Source organism: Euleptes europaea, chromosome 2 (genome assembly GCF_029931775.1).
Source record: "Euleptes europaea isolate rEulEur1 chromosome 2, rEulEur1.hap1, whole genome shotgun sequence".
Lineage (NCBI taxonomy): Eukaryota > Metazoa > Chordata > Lepidosauria > Squamata > Sphaerodactylidae > Euleptes > Euleptes europaea.
Window position 1 is genome coordinate 26,242,580 of NC_079313.1, and position 17,597 is coordinate 26,260,176.

The 17,597-nt window shown below is 44.6% G+C and overlaps 1 protein-coding gene and 1 non-coding gene across 2 annotated transcripts; one reads left to right on the plus strand and one right to left on the minus strand.

Moving 5' to 3' along the window:
• The first annotated feature begins 167 nt into the window (after positions 1-167).
• ITPA (inosine triphosphatase) lies at positions 168-7,217 on the plus strand. Its single transcript, XM_056844653.1, has 8 exons — positions 168-244; positions 1,337-1,394; positions 1,489-1,553; positions 1,688-1,761; positions 3,090-3,121; positions 4,501-4,616; positions 5,806-5,882; positions 7,100-7,217. Exons 1-8 carry the CDS (start codon positions 185-187, stop codon positions 7,215-7,217), a joined length of 600 nt encoding a protein of 199 aa, XP_056700631.1. The 5' UTR covers positions 168-184.
• Positions 4,196-4,267, minus strand: TRNAI-GAU (transfer RNA isoleucine (anticodon GAU)). The gene has a single exon. It is a non-coding gene; the product is annotated as a tRNA-Ile (tRNA).
• Positions 7,218-17,597: the final 10,380 nt, after the last annotated feature.

The following is a 17,597-nucleotide window of genomic DNA, read 5'->3' on the forward strand; positions in this document are numbered from 1 at the left end:
CGCCTTTAACGTGCCGCGCCCAATGGACTCGAGCTCGCCCGTGAATGGCAGCCTCAGAGCCCAGTCGTAGTCAAGGGGGGAAAAAACCCTACGTGCTGTCATTGGCGAGAAAAAAGCCGGGGAGGGAAGCTCCTTTTTGTGATTGGCTGAGCGTTTGCAGCTGCGCAGAGCCGCCGTAGTGAGGATGTCGGCTGCGGGGAGAAGCGTGGTGTTTGTCACCGGCAACGCGAAGAAGCTGGAGGAGGTGGGGAAAAGAGTGGTGGGATTGACTCCTCTGAGGCTCCGTATCGCTTTAAATGGAAGGGATGCTTTTAGGGCCGAATAATGATATCTGCATTAATCTATAAACGAAGTTGTAATTACACTATAAATTTATAATTTCGGTTCTGTTCTTATATAAAATAACTTCCAGTTGCAATGCAGAGCTATATTTGTGTTCATTTAGAACAAGCACTTATAATTGCAATATACAGTGGTAATTAGTGGTTAAGAGTGTCGTACTTATCTGGGAAACTCCGACTCGAATCCCCACGCTTGCCATGGAAGCTTGCTGGGTAACCTTGGTCCAGTAATATGCTGTCAGCCTAAGCTACCTCCCAGGGTTGTTGTGAGGATAAAATGGAGAAGGATGGAAGTGACCTTGGCAGTGTATACATTAAATAAGTAAATAAAAAAAAACAAAGTGTTAAACTGCCCTTTCGTATCACCTAATATCAGATCAACCCAGATGTGATCAGTATTTTTTATGTTGGGTTAAAAAGCATGCTGTATAGGTAAAAATACAGAACTTAAATTGTGCTGTCACTAATTATTTACAGAGCCACAGATTTTCTCTTTTTTTTTTGTTCTTTTGTGCTTTATGCACAGATATTGCAAGTGTGAAAGAAAGCAAACTCAGGAACTATAAGGGCCAGCAATAGATCAGGAAGAGAGCAAAATGTCACTGACAGCCTATACCACAGATATACCCAAAGCTACCATCTCTGAGAGTTAAGAGGTAGAATTCAGGCGCATGTTTTCTTATTCAGGACCACAGACTGTTTACCTCTTTACCTTTTGGTGTGTAAGAATACATTGACTAAGGCTCTTTCTTGTACTGTCTCACATTTGTGATTGTGGAGACCTCTAGTTTCCAGCGGATGGGAGTCCCTTGTTTGTGTTTGGGCCAAAAATGCATGCTGCAGCCTTGTGTAGAGATTGGTAGGCCCAGCTAGTGGTGATGGGTGCTGCTGTTCATGGCAGGGAAGATCCATCCAGGTTCTGCTTCTGTTCTGCTTCTTAGTGGATTTCTTATCAGTCTTGGAGCCTGGCAGCCTCTTTCTCTCCTCTCTTGCAGGTGATTCAGATCCTAGGGGACTCCTTTCCATACAGACTGGTTGCAAAGAAAATAGATTGTGAGTGTTTCTGCCTTCACGGTCTGTTCTTGGCTGGCTGCTGCTGCTCTCTATTAACCTCAGCCCTTTTTTTTTTTTTTTTTTTTTTTTGCAGTGCCTGAGTACCAAGGGGAGCCTGATGATATTTCTGTCCAGAAGTGCCAAGAAGCAGCTAAGCAGGTGCCTTTTTCTGGTCTTGTCTTTCATAACCTACTAGGCATTGTTAGAGAGCCTAAGGAAGTCTGTAATCTACTCTAGGAGCTCTCCGTCTCAGTTTGCTGGTGGTACTTTATTCCCTGTATTCTGCTTAACAGGTCCAGGGACCAGTTATAGTAGAAGACACCTGTTTGTGTTTCAACGCCCTTGGAGGACTCCCAGGGCCATATATGTAAGTAGGAGTTGAAGCACTTGCTTAGAGCATAGCACTTAATAGGGCTGTTTGAATTCTGTTGGTATGACCTTCCCAATGTTTGCTGTTCTGTCACTTCAAGAATAACCTGGGGCAGGATTTGCTGCTGGTAGCAGTCATTCTTAAAGCAAACTGGAAGTGTATAGCTGTCCTTAAAAACATTGGGCAGTATCATACCACCCTATGCATGAAAAGCAGCATTGTCCTGCATTCCTCTGTCCTCCTGCAGCCCTGAAAAAGATCATTCCCAGGGCTGTGGGACACTGTAGAGGAATAGGTATATGGGTTGGGGGTGCTGCAGTTCTGCTGAGGAAAGGGATTGGTTTCATCCTCTCAACCCTCCTCACTCCCATCACACCACCCCACATGGTTGTTTCTCTGTGTGGATCCTGCGACTTGAGGAATGATCTTTCTGGGGGTCAGAAGGGGCTTCAGGAATAGAGAGGAATGCAGGAAAACCTCTGTGCACAGATGGTTGGGTATTGCCCACTAACAGCAGTGTCTAGGCTGAAGTGTCTGCTCCTTAGTTTGCATCATGCATAGTTCTTCCTTTAAAAATTTTTTAAGGTTTCCAGCAATGGATGATAATGCTAATTTGCACAGAAGCGGTTGGCCTGCCTCTAGATTGTATAATTCTAGACTGCTGGGGAAGGGGGGGCCCCTGACATTTGAACACTCCACTGGGTGATTTCAGGAAGTGCCCTGCTCAGACTTGGCTTTGGGTTCATGTTTTAATTTGGGGGCAGAGTGGAGAAAGAATCCCAAGGTAACTTAATCCTCATTAGGCACACCTCCATCTTGACTTATCCGATTTCTGGATGCCTTTCAAAGCAGGGAGCGGCTAAGGCAAAAACCAAGCATTCCACTGATACTGGTTGCACTAGAGTAGACTATGCAAAATTCACCAAGTCAATTTAAATTCAGTTTAGTTTTGCTGCCTGAAGACTGCAGATCCAAGCACCTGGAACCCCAGTAGCCCACCTGGCTTTGTTTTTACTCCAGCATCATAGGGGGAAAGGCAGAATGAGGTAGAATGGAGGCAGAACTGATAATAGCAAGGGGGTGGACAGTGTCTCTAACCTCTGTGGCTGTATTGGCATTCCAGTGGGCTTCTTGGTGTTTCTGTGGCACAGCTGGCAAGGATGATCTCTTGAACCTGCCTCTCTGAAATGAACAAGAGCAAGGAGACCCCGAATGGGATTTCCCAAGAGTCCTTCCTGGCAGGTGGACAGGAATTGCTTCGCTTTCTTGCTATTGGAATGATATTGGAGGGAATGAAGAAAATGATCTGCGTCTTTTTGTTTCAGCAAATGGTTTCTGGAGAAGCTGAAACCTGAAGGTAATTCAACCCTCTTGCTGCTGCAGTAAGGATTCTCTCTAGTACTGCTTGGTTGTTCTTGAAGTGTCTAATCATATGCTGCTGTACCCAGACTTCCTGCTGGAAAGCCAACTCCGTATCCACAGAAGTTCTAGTTGTGCCACCAACCCCATTACCTTCCTGCTTTTCATTTCCTCCCTATCTTTAATTCTAAGCTGTCATGTTTTTCTTTTCCAAGAAACCAGTGATTTCCAACATGGTAGCCATGGGCTCCATGATGCCCGCTGATGGGTTTCCTGACCTCATAAGCCTCTTTCCCAAAGTAAATAGCTATTCTTAGCTTTTCTCCAGCTCACTGGAGTAAGAGGTGCTTCAGCAGAGGCCAGGATGCATCCCCTTTGCACCTGCAGAGAGCTCCCAGTTAGACACAGCTGATTCGCTTTTAGGAAGATTCATGGCATACAACTTCCTGATGTTTTGTGATTGGCTGAGTCCCTCCCCCATGGCAGCCATTTTGTGGTACCCGCTCCCTATTTACAAGAATCCAACAGGGCCCACAGACTCAGCAACATTGGGCACCCCTTCAATTGATTTTTATCCTGGTGTAGCGCTCTGAAATTTTCCATTTAGCAGACTTGGTACTGTCCCCCTTCCTGACCCCCCCCCAATCAGCTGTAAACATATGCTTCTTCCTTAGTGGGACTCATTTGCTTTCCCTGTATTTTAGCTTTGTCACTTTTTAATACAGTTCTGGAAAGACGTGTATATCTGCTCCAGGTCTGCGTCTGTTTCAGTGCTAAAATACCATACTGGCAAAAACGGCCCTGGTTTTCTTTTTGAGAAATATGTCTCAGTCCCGTTCAACCATTAGATCTAACCATGCATTGAGTTGAACCCCTTGTCAAAACTAAACAAAAGTTCCCTCTGGCAGCAATGTATGCTGGGATGGATGTACACACACATGAACACGTGAAGCTGCCTTATACTGAATCAGACCATCCATCAAAGTCAGTATTGTCTACTCAGACTGGCAGCGGCTCTCCAGGGTCTCAGGCAGGGGTCTTTCACATCACCAACTTGCCTAGTCCCTTTAACTGGAGATGCCAGGAATTGAACCTGAGACCTTCTGCATATCAAGCAGATGCTCTACCACTGAGCCACAGCCCCTCCCCTAATGGAAACAATGGAATACCAAGGAGAAATATGGCCTGCAGTTACGGGGAAGCTCAGGGTCCCACAGAAGGAATCTTCCTAATCATGTAGTGTTCTTTGGCTTGTGTTACCTTGGGAAATGTGGGAATCCTACCTAGGTGCCCAAATGTGCCTACTTCTCTCCTTGGTTTTAGTGTAACTGTTTCTCCAGAAGAAGTCTTCTGATACCCCTCTTCCTGTGGCATTAGGTCTCTACAAACTGTTGGCAGGATTTGAAGACAAGTCTGCTTATGCCCTCTGCACTTTTGCCTTCAGCACTGGGAATCCAGAGGACCCAGTGAAGTTATTCAAAGGTCAGACTCATGTGAGTACCAGGTGCCTGTGCATTTTTATAGTTCTTTAGTTAAGTGGTTTTAGTAATCCTTTCAACAACCCTGTAAAGGAGGCCAGAGTTATTATACCCATTTTTCAGATGGGGGAATTGAGGTTTGAAAGACCACCTAATGAATTCATAGCAAAAGTGAGATGTCACTCAAGGACTTCCTGGTTCAGTCTCTTAGCTGCTGTGCTGGACTTCGGTCCCCCAGCTCAGCTGCTGTGCTGCCGCAGCCCCCTACAAGCAGCTGCACGAATTGTCGGGTGGGGGGGGAAGAGCCTCTTCCAGGTTGGGGAGCGGAGTTTAGTATAGCTGCTTGATAACTGTAGCCACACTTGATTTCTCCAGAGATGAAGAAAGAAGCTGAATGCTTTGGGATTGCAGCAGTTCCAGTACAAGAAGGGTCAGAGTGGGAGGAAGGAGAAGGCCGGAGGGAGGCCCAGTGAGGTCCAGGGCATCTTATGCATCCAAACAGGCAGATGCATCAAACCCAGAAGATACATTTAGGGCTGCATTTCTGAACACCTCTCAGAAGTGATGGTTTCAGTGAGCTCTGGCATAACTTAGCCTGGTCTGTTTGTGTTGCTCCTGATGGGGAGGGCAATGCCCCGTGCCTTTCTGTAGCCTGCTGCTTGGTCTCTCTCTCTCGCTGTTTCAGAACTTTACTGTCCCTCTGTGCCTGCTTTGTTCTTGTAGTATTTGCTGCTCTGGATTACATATCTGCAGGAGGCCAGTGGAAGACTCTGCCTTGGGTCCAAAGCTAGACTTCAGAACTTCGTTCCCTATTATACCCAAGAGTTGGTTTGCAGTAGCCACACGTAAACTAGGCGATTGCTGGTTAGCATTCTGAATTTGTGGCTGGGAGACTAGATGATGAACTGGAGGAAGTCAATGCACAGGGAAATAACCTGTATTTTTCTGTAGCAGATGATTTTCCCTAGGGGATGAGGGGTAAAGGAGCAAGGACTGAAGAGGAAATAGATGAATGAAGGAGCCAGTATTTCTTGCTTCCTTATGAATTTGCCCGCTATCTACACCTTTCTCAGAGGGTTTCTGAGGGTTGGAGGAGGCTTCAGAATTCTTAGCCATCACAGATTAGCTGACATCGCTCTTTGAAGTGATGACCAAAAGCATAACCTGGCTCTCAAGATCATTCCCTTTATGCATCCACTTACAGGGACAGATAGTTGATCCAAGGGGACCCAGAGACTTCGGATGGGATCCGTGCTTCCAGCCGGAAGGATATGAGCAGACGTAAGTGGCTGCTTGTTTGTTTGGCAGTTTTAAACCATCGCGGCTGCTTACAAGGGATAACCCAGGCCACTTCCTCCGGGAAGATGCAAACTCTGTTCCGGGGAAATGCCAATTCTGCCCTCTGAATATGCTTATTTTGTAATGGAGATCCTAGATTCTGTTGCCTTAATTGAATGGCAGTTGAGTCTGTGATAAGATTATCTGGCTGTCCTCAACTAGAGCCAGGGCTTTTTCAGCCCTGGCTCCGGCCTGGTGGAATTCTCTTTCCAATGAGACCAGGGCCCTGCGGGATCTCAGAGAATTCCATGGGGCCTGTAAAATAGAGATATTCCACCAGGCCTATAGTTGAGGGCAGCAAAAGTTCTATCAGATCTGGCCTTCCTATCTAGGGTTGCCAGGTGCCCGCTAGTGGCGGGCAAACCCCCGGTAATGTGCCCTTCTGCCCGACGACCAGCTGAGGGCCGGCAGGCAATCTGGCACGTGCTCTTAGTTTGAGTGGTAAAGGGTCGCTGCGGCCCTTTACCACTCAGTTTGAGTGGTCTAAGGCTCCTTGCGAGGTGGCACTGTAAACCAGAAGTGCCGCATCAGCACACGCACAAACACAAGATCTCCCGCCGAAAGTGAGTAGGGACCTGGCAACCCTATCCTTCCCCCCTCCGCCGAGCACTATGATATTACCTGGGGGATGCTGACTGTGGTTCTGAGCTGCTCTGGCTACTGCTCTCTACAGGGTGCCACTTGCTTTATTTATTGCAATTTTTTTTTAGAATTGCTGTTTACGGAAGTGTTTTAATGATTAGTTTATGATGTATGGTTTTGTTGTTGATATAAAGGTTATATTTTATTGTTGTTTGCCGCCCTGATCCCGGCTTTGGCTGGGGATGGAGGGCAGAAATTAAATAACTAAATAACTGTTAACACTTGCAAAGCAGCCCTAAGCAGAATTGCACCCTTCTAAGCCCAATGAAGTTCATTGGGCTTAGAAGGGTATGTCTTGGTTTAGGATTACACTGTTGGCGGCACAGAGCTGTTCTGTTCTGAGATTCTGAAGGGAAATGCAGGATGCATAACAGAATTGTTATTAGCTTGGAGGTCTAGGTTTAGGCTGAGCGGTGCCATGTAAAATTATGTATTTATTATATTTAACACTGTGAATGAGCCAGGGAGCTTTCAAGAGATTCCAGCTTCACTTAGTGTTCCTTTCTGGCCCTTCACAGGTATGCCGAGCTGCCCAAGCCTGTGAAGAACTCCATCTCTCACCGTTACAAAGCCCTGAATAAACTTTCAGCCTATTTTATTCAGCAGCACAAAGAGGCCACACCTGATCCCAGATAGCCTGCTTTTGTGGCGGGGGGGGGGGCTGTGTTTTTTGTACAGAAAGATATGTGTGAAATGTGAGGTTGGCATTTGGCTGTCTGTACACATCCACGTCTAATAAAGCTGCTTTCTTTAAAGATGACACATGTCTGGCTTTGCTGTTGCTGAAAAAGGACGTGCAGAAATGGTATATCGAACATGAAGCTTATCAAACATGAACAGTGGAGGCTTACACCAGGGGGCGCCACTGGAATTGAAGATGCTCTAGATACGGTGTTTCCCAACCTGTGGGTTAGGACCCAGAAGTGGGCCGCAAAGCCTCTGCGAGTGGGTCATGGGCCAACCCTCCCTAATGGCAGCCCCTGCCCTGTCCATTGCTCTCTTTTGTATTTTGGAAACCAAGATATGACCCTGGAAACAGTATCTTCCATGTCACACATTAGTTGGTATTTTGGTTTAGATATGCCTTATGCCTGGAAGCAGTTTCTTCTTTCCTAGTACCTGTTTTTTAAACTAATGTTAAGTTTGCAATTGAGCTCAACCCTTAAACCCTAGCACGTTGGACCCAATTCCACTTAAAAGCAATCCCCTCTGATTTTTTTAAAACTGAAAACACTGGGACCATATACAAGTGCCAACTATCGTTACTTTGCTGCCGTGGGTTAAAGAACTGTATGTCCCCCTCTCTGACACATAGCCAGTGACTTTCCAACTTGATAAACCTTCAAGATGATGTTTTTAGCAATATTTCATAGTGTGCATTAAGAGTGATGAAAAGATGAGGAACAGACTTAAAAATAAATAGGGGTATGGTGATAAGAAGTCTGGCCAGACTGCTCCAAACACCAATTCTCAATTTTAACATATATAACATATCTTTGTTTTCACTTGCAAGCACAAACATCTGCTACTTTTAATAGGTTAAGTGCCCTGAAAGCCTGAGCATTTTTTTTTAAATAGCAGGTTTCTAGCCTTCATTGTTTTCAAACTGTTCTCTGAAACTATCTGTTCAAGGTTTAGAAGATATTTTCAATGTTGGGGTGCACTTTTGGAACACGCACAAAAATAGCCTTTCTTATACCTTACACTGAACATATGAAGCTACCTTATAATGTGGGGCCATTGGTCCATTAGCCAAGGGTTGTCTGTTGTGATTTTTCCCAGTGTGCTACCCTGGATTCTCCCCCATTCCCCTTTGAATCTGGGTTCTGAAGTATGCAACCACATGCTCTCTAGCTCTTCAAGGAACATTATGCAACTAGCTGCTACAACCAGCCACCATCACACAACTAAAGGAGAAAGATTTTCCCAATCAGAACTTAGAAATTAAACATTCTGAGTGGGCTTCAAATAGTCAGTTGACACCTCTGGTCTAGATAGAACAAGACTGTTCTATTACCACTGTGGTGTAGTGGTTAGTGTTGGACTAGGATCTGGGAGATCCAGGTTCAAATCCTCACTCTGCCATGGAAACTTGCTGAGTGACCTTGGCCAGTAACACAAAGCCTAAGCTACCTCACAGGGTTGTTGTAAGGATAAAATGGAAAAGATTAGACCACTGTAAGCCATTTTGGGTCCCCGTTAGGTGGAAAGGTGAGACATAAATGAAGTAAAAAGTAAAATTGATTTAACTTCTGCAGCCCCTAGGGAGGAAATCTAGTGCCCGTTGACTAAAATATAAAGCAGCAGTAAAGCCAAAATAGGCTTTATTTGTGTTGCATTGACCAGTTTGGTTAAATAAACATATTACCCGGGCTATCATAAATCTGCAGTGCTCTCTTTAGAAGGAGACGGACCCTGTAGAGGGTCTATCTCTGGACCTTCATACCACTCTTTCAGTATGAGCATGTTGTGCCCACACGTAAGGGCTAATACAGCACGCACACACATACGCCATGGATGTTTGGGGAAGTTGGCATCAAGAGACTATAAGCCACAACACCTATCCTGTCTGGTAGGGCCCCTCACCTATTAAGCATAGCCGGCCTTGGATTAGCGAATAAATTCTCTTATCTGAAGTTAGGAATGTAGTTTCTGTTTCCCGCTTACAAACGCAAGCGCTTTCTAAGAACGCCTTCGGGCTACATTATAAGCTATGCTAATTAATGTATTCAGGTATCTAATTGTGTATTGGCTGTCTTGTCTTTTTGTTATATGAACTGTTTCCTTGTAAAACGATGTACCTGCCCCGATCCTAAGGCATAAAGGATCCTTCCCCTACATTGTTCTCTCGTGGTGACTCTCCACTCTTGTATTGGCAGTTAGCCCACCCGGCTCTGTATTTAGCTAAATAAAGAACTGACTGCTTTAATTCTAACCTCCTCCTCATTGTCTGATTATTGGACTCTATAGACAATAAGGCACTTCACAAGTCAATTCTCATTTTAAGTATATAGTGATTACTGAATTCTTTACCCTACTGCCTGCTTTGTAATCTTCATCTGTTGTTTGGCACCATGTGAGCATAATTATTTTATTCCAGGGAATAGCCACTGAGTAGGCTTGCCAGCTTCCAGGTGGGGCTTGGAGTTCTCCCAGAATTACAACTGACCTCCAGACCACAGAGATCAGCCCCCCTGGAGAAAACGGCAACTTTGGAGTGTGTGCTCTTTGGCAGCACTTCCCCACTGAGCTCCTTCCTATGCACTGCTGCCAAATCTCCAGGAATTTTCCAAAGGTTAAGTAGTAGGTCACTAACTCTATGGGAATGGAAACACCTTAAAAGCCTCAAGAAAATCTAAACAGAGATTTGCAGCAAAAGAGTTGGTTGGTTAGTTCAAAACAATCAGGAATTCAGCCCTCTCCTGCCTTGCTCTTTCATAGGCGCACTCTCTGCTCTAAAAGAAACCACCCAGAGCAGCAGGAGCCCATTAACACACATTAGCTGACAGGCCTGGAGCAGAATCTTTGTGCTTCATTAGGATTTGGGGCCATTCAGTGTTTGATGTTACAGACAGCAAAGAAGTAGAGGTTTAACTGATAGGAAGCTGTTACCTTCTTGTGTTCAACTCAACTGGTCTTTCAGATACGAAGAAACCACTACTTGATCATCACTTTTATGTACATAACTAACAATGCTCATATACTGCACAGCTTCCTCCGATGTAGTACTTAACATAAGAAGGCCCTGCTAGATCCATCTGGTCCAGCATCCTGTTTCACACAATGGCCCACCCAGTTGCCCTGGAGGGCCAACAAACAGGGAGTAAGTTACCTCCTAGAACTGGTATTCAGATTTACTGACTTTGGATGTGGAGGTTCCCTTTTGTTCTCATGGTTAGTAGCCGCTGATAGGCCTCTCCTCCTACATGCATCTGTCTCATCCCCTTTTATGGCCATTTACTGGCAGTGAATTTCACAATTTTACTCCATAAATACAGAAGTTCATCCTGAGTCCATTTCCCATCAACTTTACTGGGTGTCTCCAAGTTCTTGTATTATAGGAGAGAGACAACAAGTGTCCTATATCCCCTTTCTCTGCCTCATGCATAGTTTTATAAACCTCTATCATGTCCCCTTTAGTGGTCCTTTTTCAAAACTGAAGTCTGACTCTTTAGCCTTTTCTCATAGGCAAGGTGCTCCAACCCCTTACTCATCTTGTTTGCTGCCCCCTTCTGTGCTTTTTCTAGCTCTGCAATATCCTTTTGAGATACAGCAACCACAACTGCATACGATATTCTCTTGGGATTTCCACAAGTTAGAGCAAACTGATTTCTCAAAGAGGACTGGAATTTGTGAGAAAATAAATACTTCTGTGTGAAACCTCTCCGTGAAAGAACAGCAATGCAGATTATTATCATTTCAAATTATAGCAGCACAGTTAGAAACAAGAGGAAGAAAAGATCAGCTGCTGTCAAGGGGTGAGTAAGATCCAGCTGCAGCCCACGCTCTTGCCAATCTGCCTCTCCTCAGAAAGAAAAGGAATCGCTGAATGCACAATATACAGTGCCATCCTAAACAGAGTTAAACCCTCCTAAACCCATTGATTTCAATGGACTTAGAAGGGTGTAACTCTGTTTAGAATGGCACTGGTAATATTTATTGCAACTTTTAAATCATTTGTTTGCCACTTTGAGAAGGTCTTTGACCATGAAAGCAGTATATATATTATCTGAGATGAATAAATGAGAGGGGTCCCTGCCCTGAGAAGGATCCTAACAGCTTCTAGCAGTTGGTTAAACTGGGGTGTTATTACTCAAATCCATAGAGTTAGCAGTGAGGTATGTCAAAATACAATCTGATCCCATTTGTGCATTCGTTTGGAGAAAAACAAAGGCTCTGTTGCAGTTTGCTGGGTAAAGGCGTGTAAATTATTCTGCTATAAATAGATGCACACAGAATAAATGGATCAGATACTATCAACCAGTTTAGATCTTAATGCATTTTCCAGCTACAAAATATAAATCCTCTGAGTCCCAGATGAGTTACAAATTGGTTATTTAATACTCGCTAAAAAGTAATTAAGGCCATGCAGGGCAACCAAAAGAGCCATCCTATCTTCAACAGGTTTACTTCAATTCCTACTCAAGTCTATACAATGGGGCTTGCTCCCAGGAAAGTGCTCTAGTACACTCACAGTGCAATCCTGTTGGGCATTTGCACTTGTTATAAATGGTTATAAATATGCACTTGTTATAAATGGTTATAAATATCTGGGGAGCCTGTTACAAACGGCATGCAATTTGCTAGGTATGCGCACACTGAACTGTGATGTTGCTGACCGTATAAGCAAGAAGCTATAAATAATCTATGCCACACATTAAAATATGATAATCTGGCCATTAGAAATGTATTATTATTGTAACAGAATTGTTAATAATAGGAAAAAACAAGTTGTATTAACAGAAACAATATCAGGATGGCTAACATTCTGCTTAGGAACTAGCAAAACCACATCTTAAATACGATGTCCAGCTTGGGGTTTCATATATAGGTCTTTTATGCATGGCTGTTTCACTTGCCGTCATCCCTCCGAAGACTTTGGGTCTTTGTGATGATTATACATGCCGTTTCCGACTGTCAGAGGCCGCCTCGTTCTCCCCCTGTGGTTTCCCATGTTTTGCCCGCGTTTTCAGAGACATGTTTTACCTTGCACTTGAAAACATGGACAAAATGCAGGGAAAGGCAGGGGGAGAGTGAGGCAACCTCTGATAGTTGGAAACGGCATACATCATCAACACAAAGACCTGAGGTTGGCAGAGGGGTGACGGCGAGTGAAACAGCCATGCATAAAAGACCAAAATCTCCAATATTATCTCAAAGGCTCAGGATGTGTGGACCTATACTTCTAACATAGATAAACCACAAAAACAAATACTTTTTTTGCTAAATACATCAGACTATGTACTGGAAAAAGTAATAATGAAGTAATTTTAATCCAATTATTGTGACATCACTAGCTTTTGCAAAACACTGGCAAGCAAGCAGGTTTCCACTGACAGGTGAATGGTAATTAAAAGCCTGGGAAAGTACCAGATGAAGCTAAGTAAACACAAAAGAAAACTCAACTCCAACTAAATGGAAAATGCATATTTAATTATTTGAAACAATAAAGACCAGGGAAGACATAAGCACCAGGACCTCTGGGGTCAAGAAAGCAAACACTAACAAGCACAGAAAATAATTTTTCCAAATGCAGAAAGCACATGTCAGTTGTGAAGCTTCCCGCTGAGTGAAATGGGAAGACCAACACATATATGGGTCCCAAGGCTGGATCTGAAGGTTCAGAATTGCAGCCTAGGACTCTGGGGGCGGGGAGAGAGCCATACAATACTTTTTATTAAGACTAACCAAAACAGTGCAATTTTCAGTTCCAAAGCACTTGCACAAAACCTGTGTAATATCTTTAAGATCAACCAAAACAACACAATGTCCGGAAGATGCAGTTGGTAGAGAATGTTGTGGCCAGAGTGCTGGCTGGAGTGAGTCACAGGCACCGCATCACTCCCATCTTGTTCCACCTACACTGCCTACCAATTTACTTCCAGGCTCAATTCAAGGCGGTATGGACCTTTAAAGCCCTGTACAGCCTCGCTTGGGACCATTGAAGTGCCCACAATAAAGGTATTTTACCTGTGGCACTATTAACTGCCTGTGTGCATAAACAGGTGCAGGAATCCTCCTTTTAGACAGAACACCCGTGTAGATAAAAGCGTGTCAAGAATCACCCCCCTTCCTCTCTATCTTCTCTTGCTTTTCAACTCAGCCTGCATAAGCATAAACATTCCTGAGTGTGCAACATTGCTTCGCTAGTGCATTATCTTGGTAACGAGCACTTCATGTTTCAGTAAAAGAACTGCCTTAATGCAGAATTGCTTGTGAAGGATGAAAGCATGGGAACAGCAGAATTGTATCGTCTTGAAATCCATTGTTAGAAATCTATAACGCTTGATGCTTGGAGAACAGCAGTGTGATGCTTTCTTTTGCTTTTCAGCTGGAGAGATTTGATCCCAGCTTGTATTGTTTAAATTGGTACCATTAAATGACAAAGCTGTTAAAATAATTCCTGATCTCCAGTGCGTTATCCTTTGATCTGACCTATCTGGGATACCTTTTTTTAGGCACAACACCATCACACCTTAAAGACTGCCTTCTCCCATATGAACCTACCTGTTCACTATGGTCGTCTTTGGAGGCCCTATTTTGGTAGCCACCATGAGGCGAGACCGGTGGCAACCTGAGAAAGGGCCTTCTTGGCTGTGGCACCAAATACTTTTGAACTCTCACCCCAAGGAGATTTATCTGTCTCCCTCTATCAGTGTCTTTCACCAGCTGTTTTGCTTGGCATACCCCTAATAACAGTCATTGGCTCTCCTGCCTGGTTCTGGTATTGCTTGCTCATGTGTTTTTATTAAATTGTTTTATAATTTGGCATGTTTTTATGTGCTCAAATGTTTTTTTTTTAAAATTTATTGCTTTTTTATAATAAGACATACAATAATAATAATAATAACAATAATAAAATCATAATACAACAAAAATTAAAAACATAAAATACAAAAAACCATATCCAGAGCACTAATACACTACTAATACATTATTTCTTTTCACTTTATAAAAACCTATAGTGCCCTAATCCCACACCCGCCACTGTGCCCTTCACCCTTGGACCTCCGGCGAAGTGTTATGACAGGATATAAAAATCTATTATTATAATCATTAATTAAAAATCACACTGAACTATAATTCGTTAACTATACCTTTAAAATCCGTTTTTGCCAATTTATCCCAATATGCGGTGGCCTTTGACCATATAGATTTAAATTCCTCCATATCTTTACCCTGTAAGGAATCTGTGATTTTGGCCATCCGCATATACGTCCATAACTTTTCTCTCCACCCTTACGTGCTCAAATGTTTTAACGCGCGCCACCTTTGGGACCCTGATCAGGTGGAAAGGCAACATTAATTTTTAAAAAAACAAATAAACAAAAAATTAAATAAATGTGCGTGCTTTTGAGTTGTCCAGATCTCTTCCTCAGACTCTTTTTTCAAAGGGAGGGGAAAGGCGGGGGAAGCTCTCTTCCGCATCCCTCCTGCAGCTCTACGTAGCCTCGCCGGCGGAAGTCAGCCCCGCCCCTTTCCCCTGTCAATCCTCGGCTCATCGCCCCGCCCACTGCCGCTACACCGACCGGCTCGGGGGCGGGCGGGGGGAGCGAGGATAGTGACGGAATCCGAAAGGGTCCAATAGGGTGTTTTCCGTAGCGGCGCTTGAGCTCGTCATCGATGTGTCGGGCGCTCGGCTTCCCTCCCTCGTCAGGAGCGACGAGCGATCGATGGAGCGGCAGCTGACGACGACGACGACGGCGACTCCTTCTCGGTGCACCGGCCATTTCCGTGCCGGGTCTGCACGGGGGATTAGGTGAGGAGGGCTTTCCGCGGGAAGAGTGAGCCAGCGAGGCAGAAACGTCGGCGCCTTGTGAAGCGGGAGGCCCTAGACTAGGAAGGGGGGGGCGTGCGCTGTGGAAGGGACGTGGAGAGAGGGGATGGAGAGGCTGCCCTGTGGGGAGGAGGCCGGGCCCTGGGTGGGGGATGCTTTGGGGGAGGATGGGGATTGGGGAAAGGGGATGCTGAAAGCCCCCTGGGTAAGAGGGAAGGGTGGGGGATGGGAAGGTCCCTTGGGCCCAGTCCTACCCCATTGTGCGAGGCAGGCAGGGCCAGGAGGCCTGGCGCCACCTACAGAACCCACCTACAGCTCAGGTGGGCCCTCTTGAAACAAGGCCTCGATCCTGAGACTCTTTATACGCCAAACCATGGGAAAGAGAATCTGTGTGTGTGTTAAGTGCCGTCAAGTCGCTTCCGACTCATGGCGACCCTATGAATGAAAGTCCTCCAAAATGTCCTATCTTTGACAGCCTTGTTCAGATCTTGCAAATTGAAGGCTGTGGCTTCCTTTATTGAGTCCATCCATCTCTTGTTGGGCCTTCCTCTTCTCCTGCTGCCCTCAACTTTTCCTAGCATGACTGTCTTTTCCAGTGACTCTTGTTGTCTCATGATGTGACCAAAATACGACAGCCTCAGTTTAGTCATTTTAGCTTCTAGGGTCAGTTCAGGCCTGATTTGATCTAGAACCCACTGAGAAAGAGAATCTACAACAGCCCTTTTCGCAAGCTCTCTGGAGCTGGGCCTGTTCATGAATTGGAGCTGTATCTTGCTTTGAAACTCTCTGTTCTTAATATATGACTTAGTTGAAAGAGTCCCTGACAATTGTCTGCCTGTGAAGCCTGTGTGCCTAAGTAAATTCCCTCATTCTAGCGGGTAATTTTGTTGCTGGTTCAAAGGCTTTTTATGTCCCGGAAAGAAATTGCAAGCACCTATCTCCTAGTAATGTAAGTTTCTCCAAGATCACAGACCCTAATCTGAAGATGGGGTCAGACTAGAAGCAGCTGAAAGCTACAGTCATAGTCAGACCTTAATGTGCTTTCTAAACTATGTTAAGGCCTATAAATGGTTCTTTCTTAACACAAAAGATATGTTTTAATACTAAAGATTTCTCACCGCAGGTCCTCTTTAAACAGCGCCTCGATCCTGATCGGAGCGGGGAAGGGGTCGTTTCGAGGCAGTTAAGGGTCGGATGTGCGAATGATGGGGTCAAGGAAGAAGGCGTTGAAATGCCAGGAGGGGGCTGAGGGGTTGCCGAAAGGAAGGGGCGAGAAGAAAGGGAAGGGCAAGGCTTTGGGGGAAGGGAAGCAGGGGGTTGGGTTCGTGGGGAGGACTGTGGGGAGGAGGGGGTTATGGGGGATAAATATGTTCTAGATGTCTTCAGGAGGAGTTGGGATGGGGGTGTGGTGAAGGGGGGGTAAAGCTTTGTGGAAGTTGTGGGATGAGGAGGAAAGTCATGATATGGTGTGAGGAAAGATTCATGCGGCTGAAGTTGGTTCCTTAGTTGCATTTAGAAAGACTCCAGATACTGAAGATGGGAGTATGTTGGTAGCTCTGGGAATTGTATGTGGTCTTGGGCCCAGGGCTTGTGATCTTAGAAGAGAGATGCGTCTAATGTCTGAGATCTCTAGAAAAGCTGTTTCTGCAATATGATGGTGTCTTTGCTCTCTTACCTGAGATAATGCTAGGGTTGTTCCAAAGAAATCTGATGTGCCTATTAAACCAGTAAGATTGCATTGTTTTCTATTGGGAATGGAAGCCAGAGGATGATGGGAGGCTGAGTGTAACACTACAGACTGAACTCTGAATTTGATCTCAGGTCACTGTGCCAAGCCAATGTAGGTCAATAGACTTTAACAAAAAACAATTTAGGTAGTTCAGCAAAAGATACCACCTGTAACTTATATATCTTTCTGGAATTATTTTCAGAAATGTCAAGGTCTCAGAAGTGTCATTAACAAAATCCAGTAAGTGCAGTTCTTACCTAAAGTGCTCATCTTGACACAGAATTTGGGTTGCACTGAATCAGTTCTTGATTTTTCAGGCTATAGAAACAGATTTCAGATTTCCCCCCTGCTATTCTTTTGGAAAGGAGCACCAGCGTATTGTAGTGATTAGAGTGCTGGGCTAAGACCTGGAGACCCAGGTTTAAATCCATGCTGCCATGGAAGTGTTTATTGGGTGATCTTGGGACAGTCACTGTTTCTCTCAGCCTAACCTAACTCACAGGGTTATTTTGAGGATAAAAATGGAGGAGAATGATGTTATAAAACATTTTGGGTCGCCATTGGGGAGAAAAGTGGGTATAAATATCTAAATATAAAAATGCTGCTCCTTACCTTGTGGGATTACTTAAGATTCTCCCTCCCAGTCATATAATACTCTCTGATAACAAAGATGACATTTTTAAAAGCTATTTTGGCTTTTTAAAGGTTTATCTGCCTACACTGAGGGCTTTTGAAGAGCTGGGGAATATTTTTTTGTTTGCCTGTTTAAACCTATGCTAATACTCTGGCT

Bases quoted from the DNA above. Each gene is read 5' to 3' on its own strand.
- ITPA (XM_056844653.1), top strand. From the start codon at position 185: ATGTCGGCTGCGGGGAGAAGCGTGGTGTTTGTCACCGGCAACGCGAAG. The intron at 245-1,336 runs GTGGGGAAAAGA...CCTCTCTTGCAG, and splicing joins ACGCGAAGAAGCTGGAGGAG to GTGATTCAGATCCTAGGGGA. The intron at 3,122-4,500 runs GTAATTCAACCC...CTGTGGCATTAG, and splicing joins GGAGAAGCTGAAACCTGAAG to GTCTCTACAAACTGTTGGCA.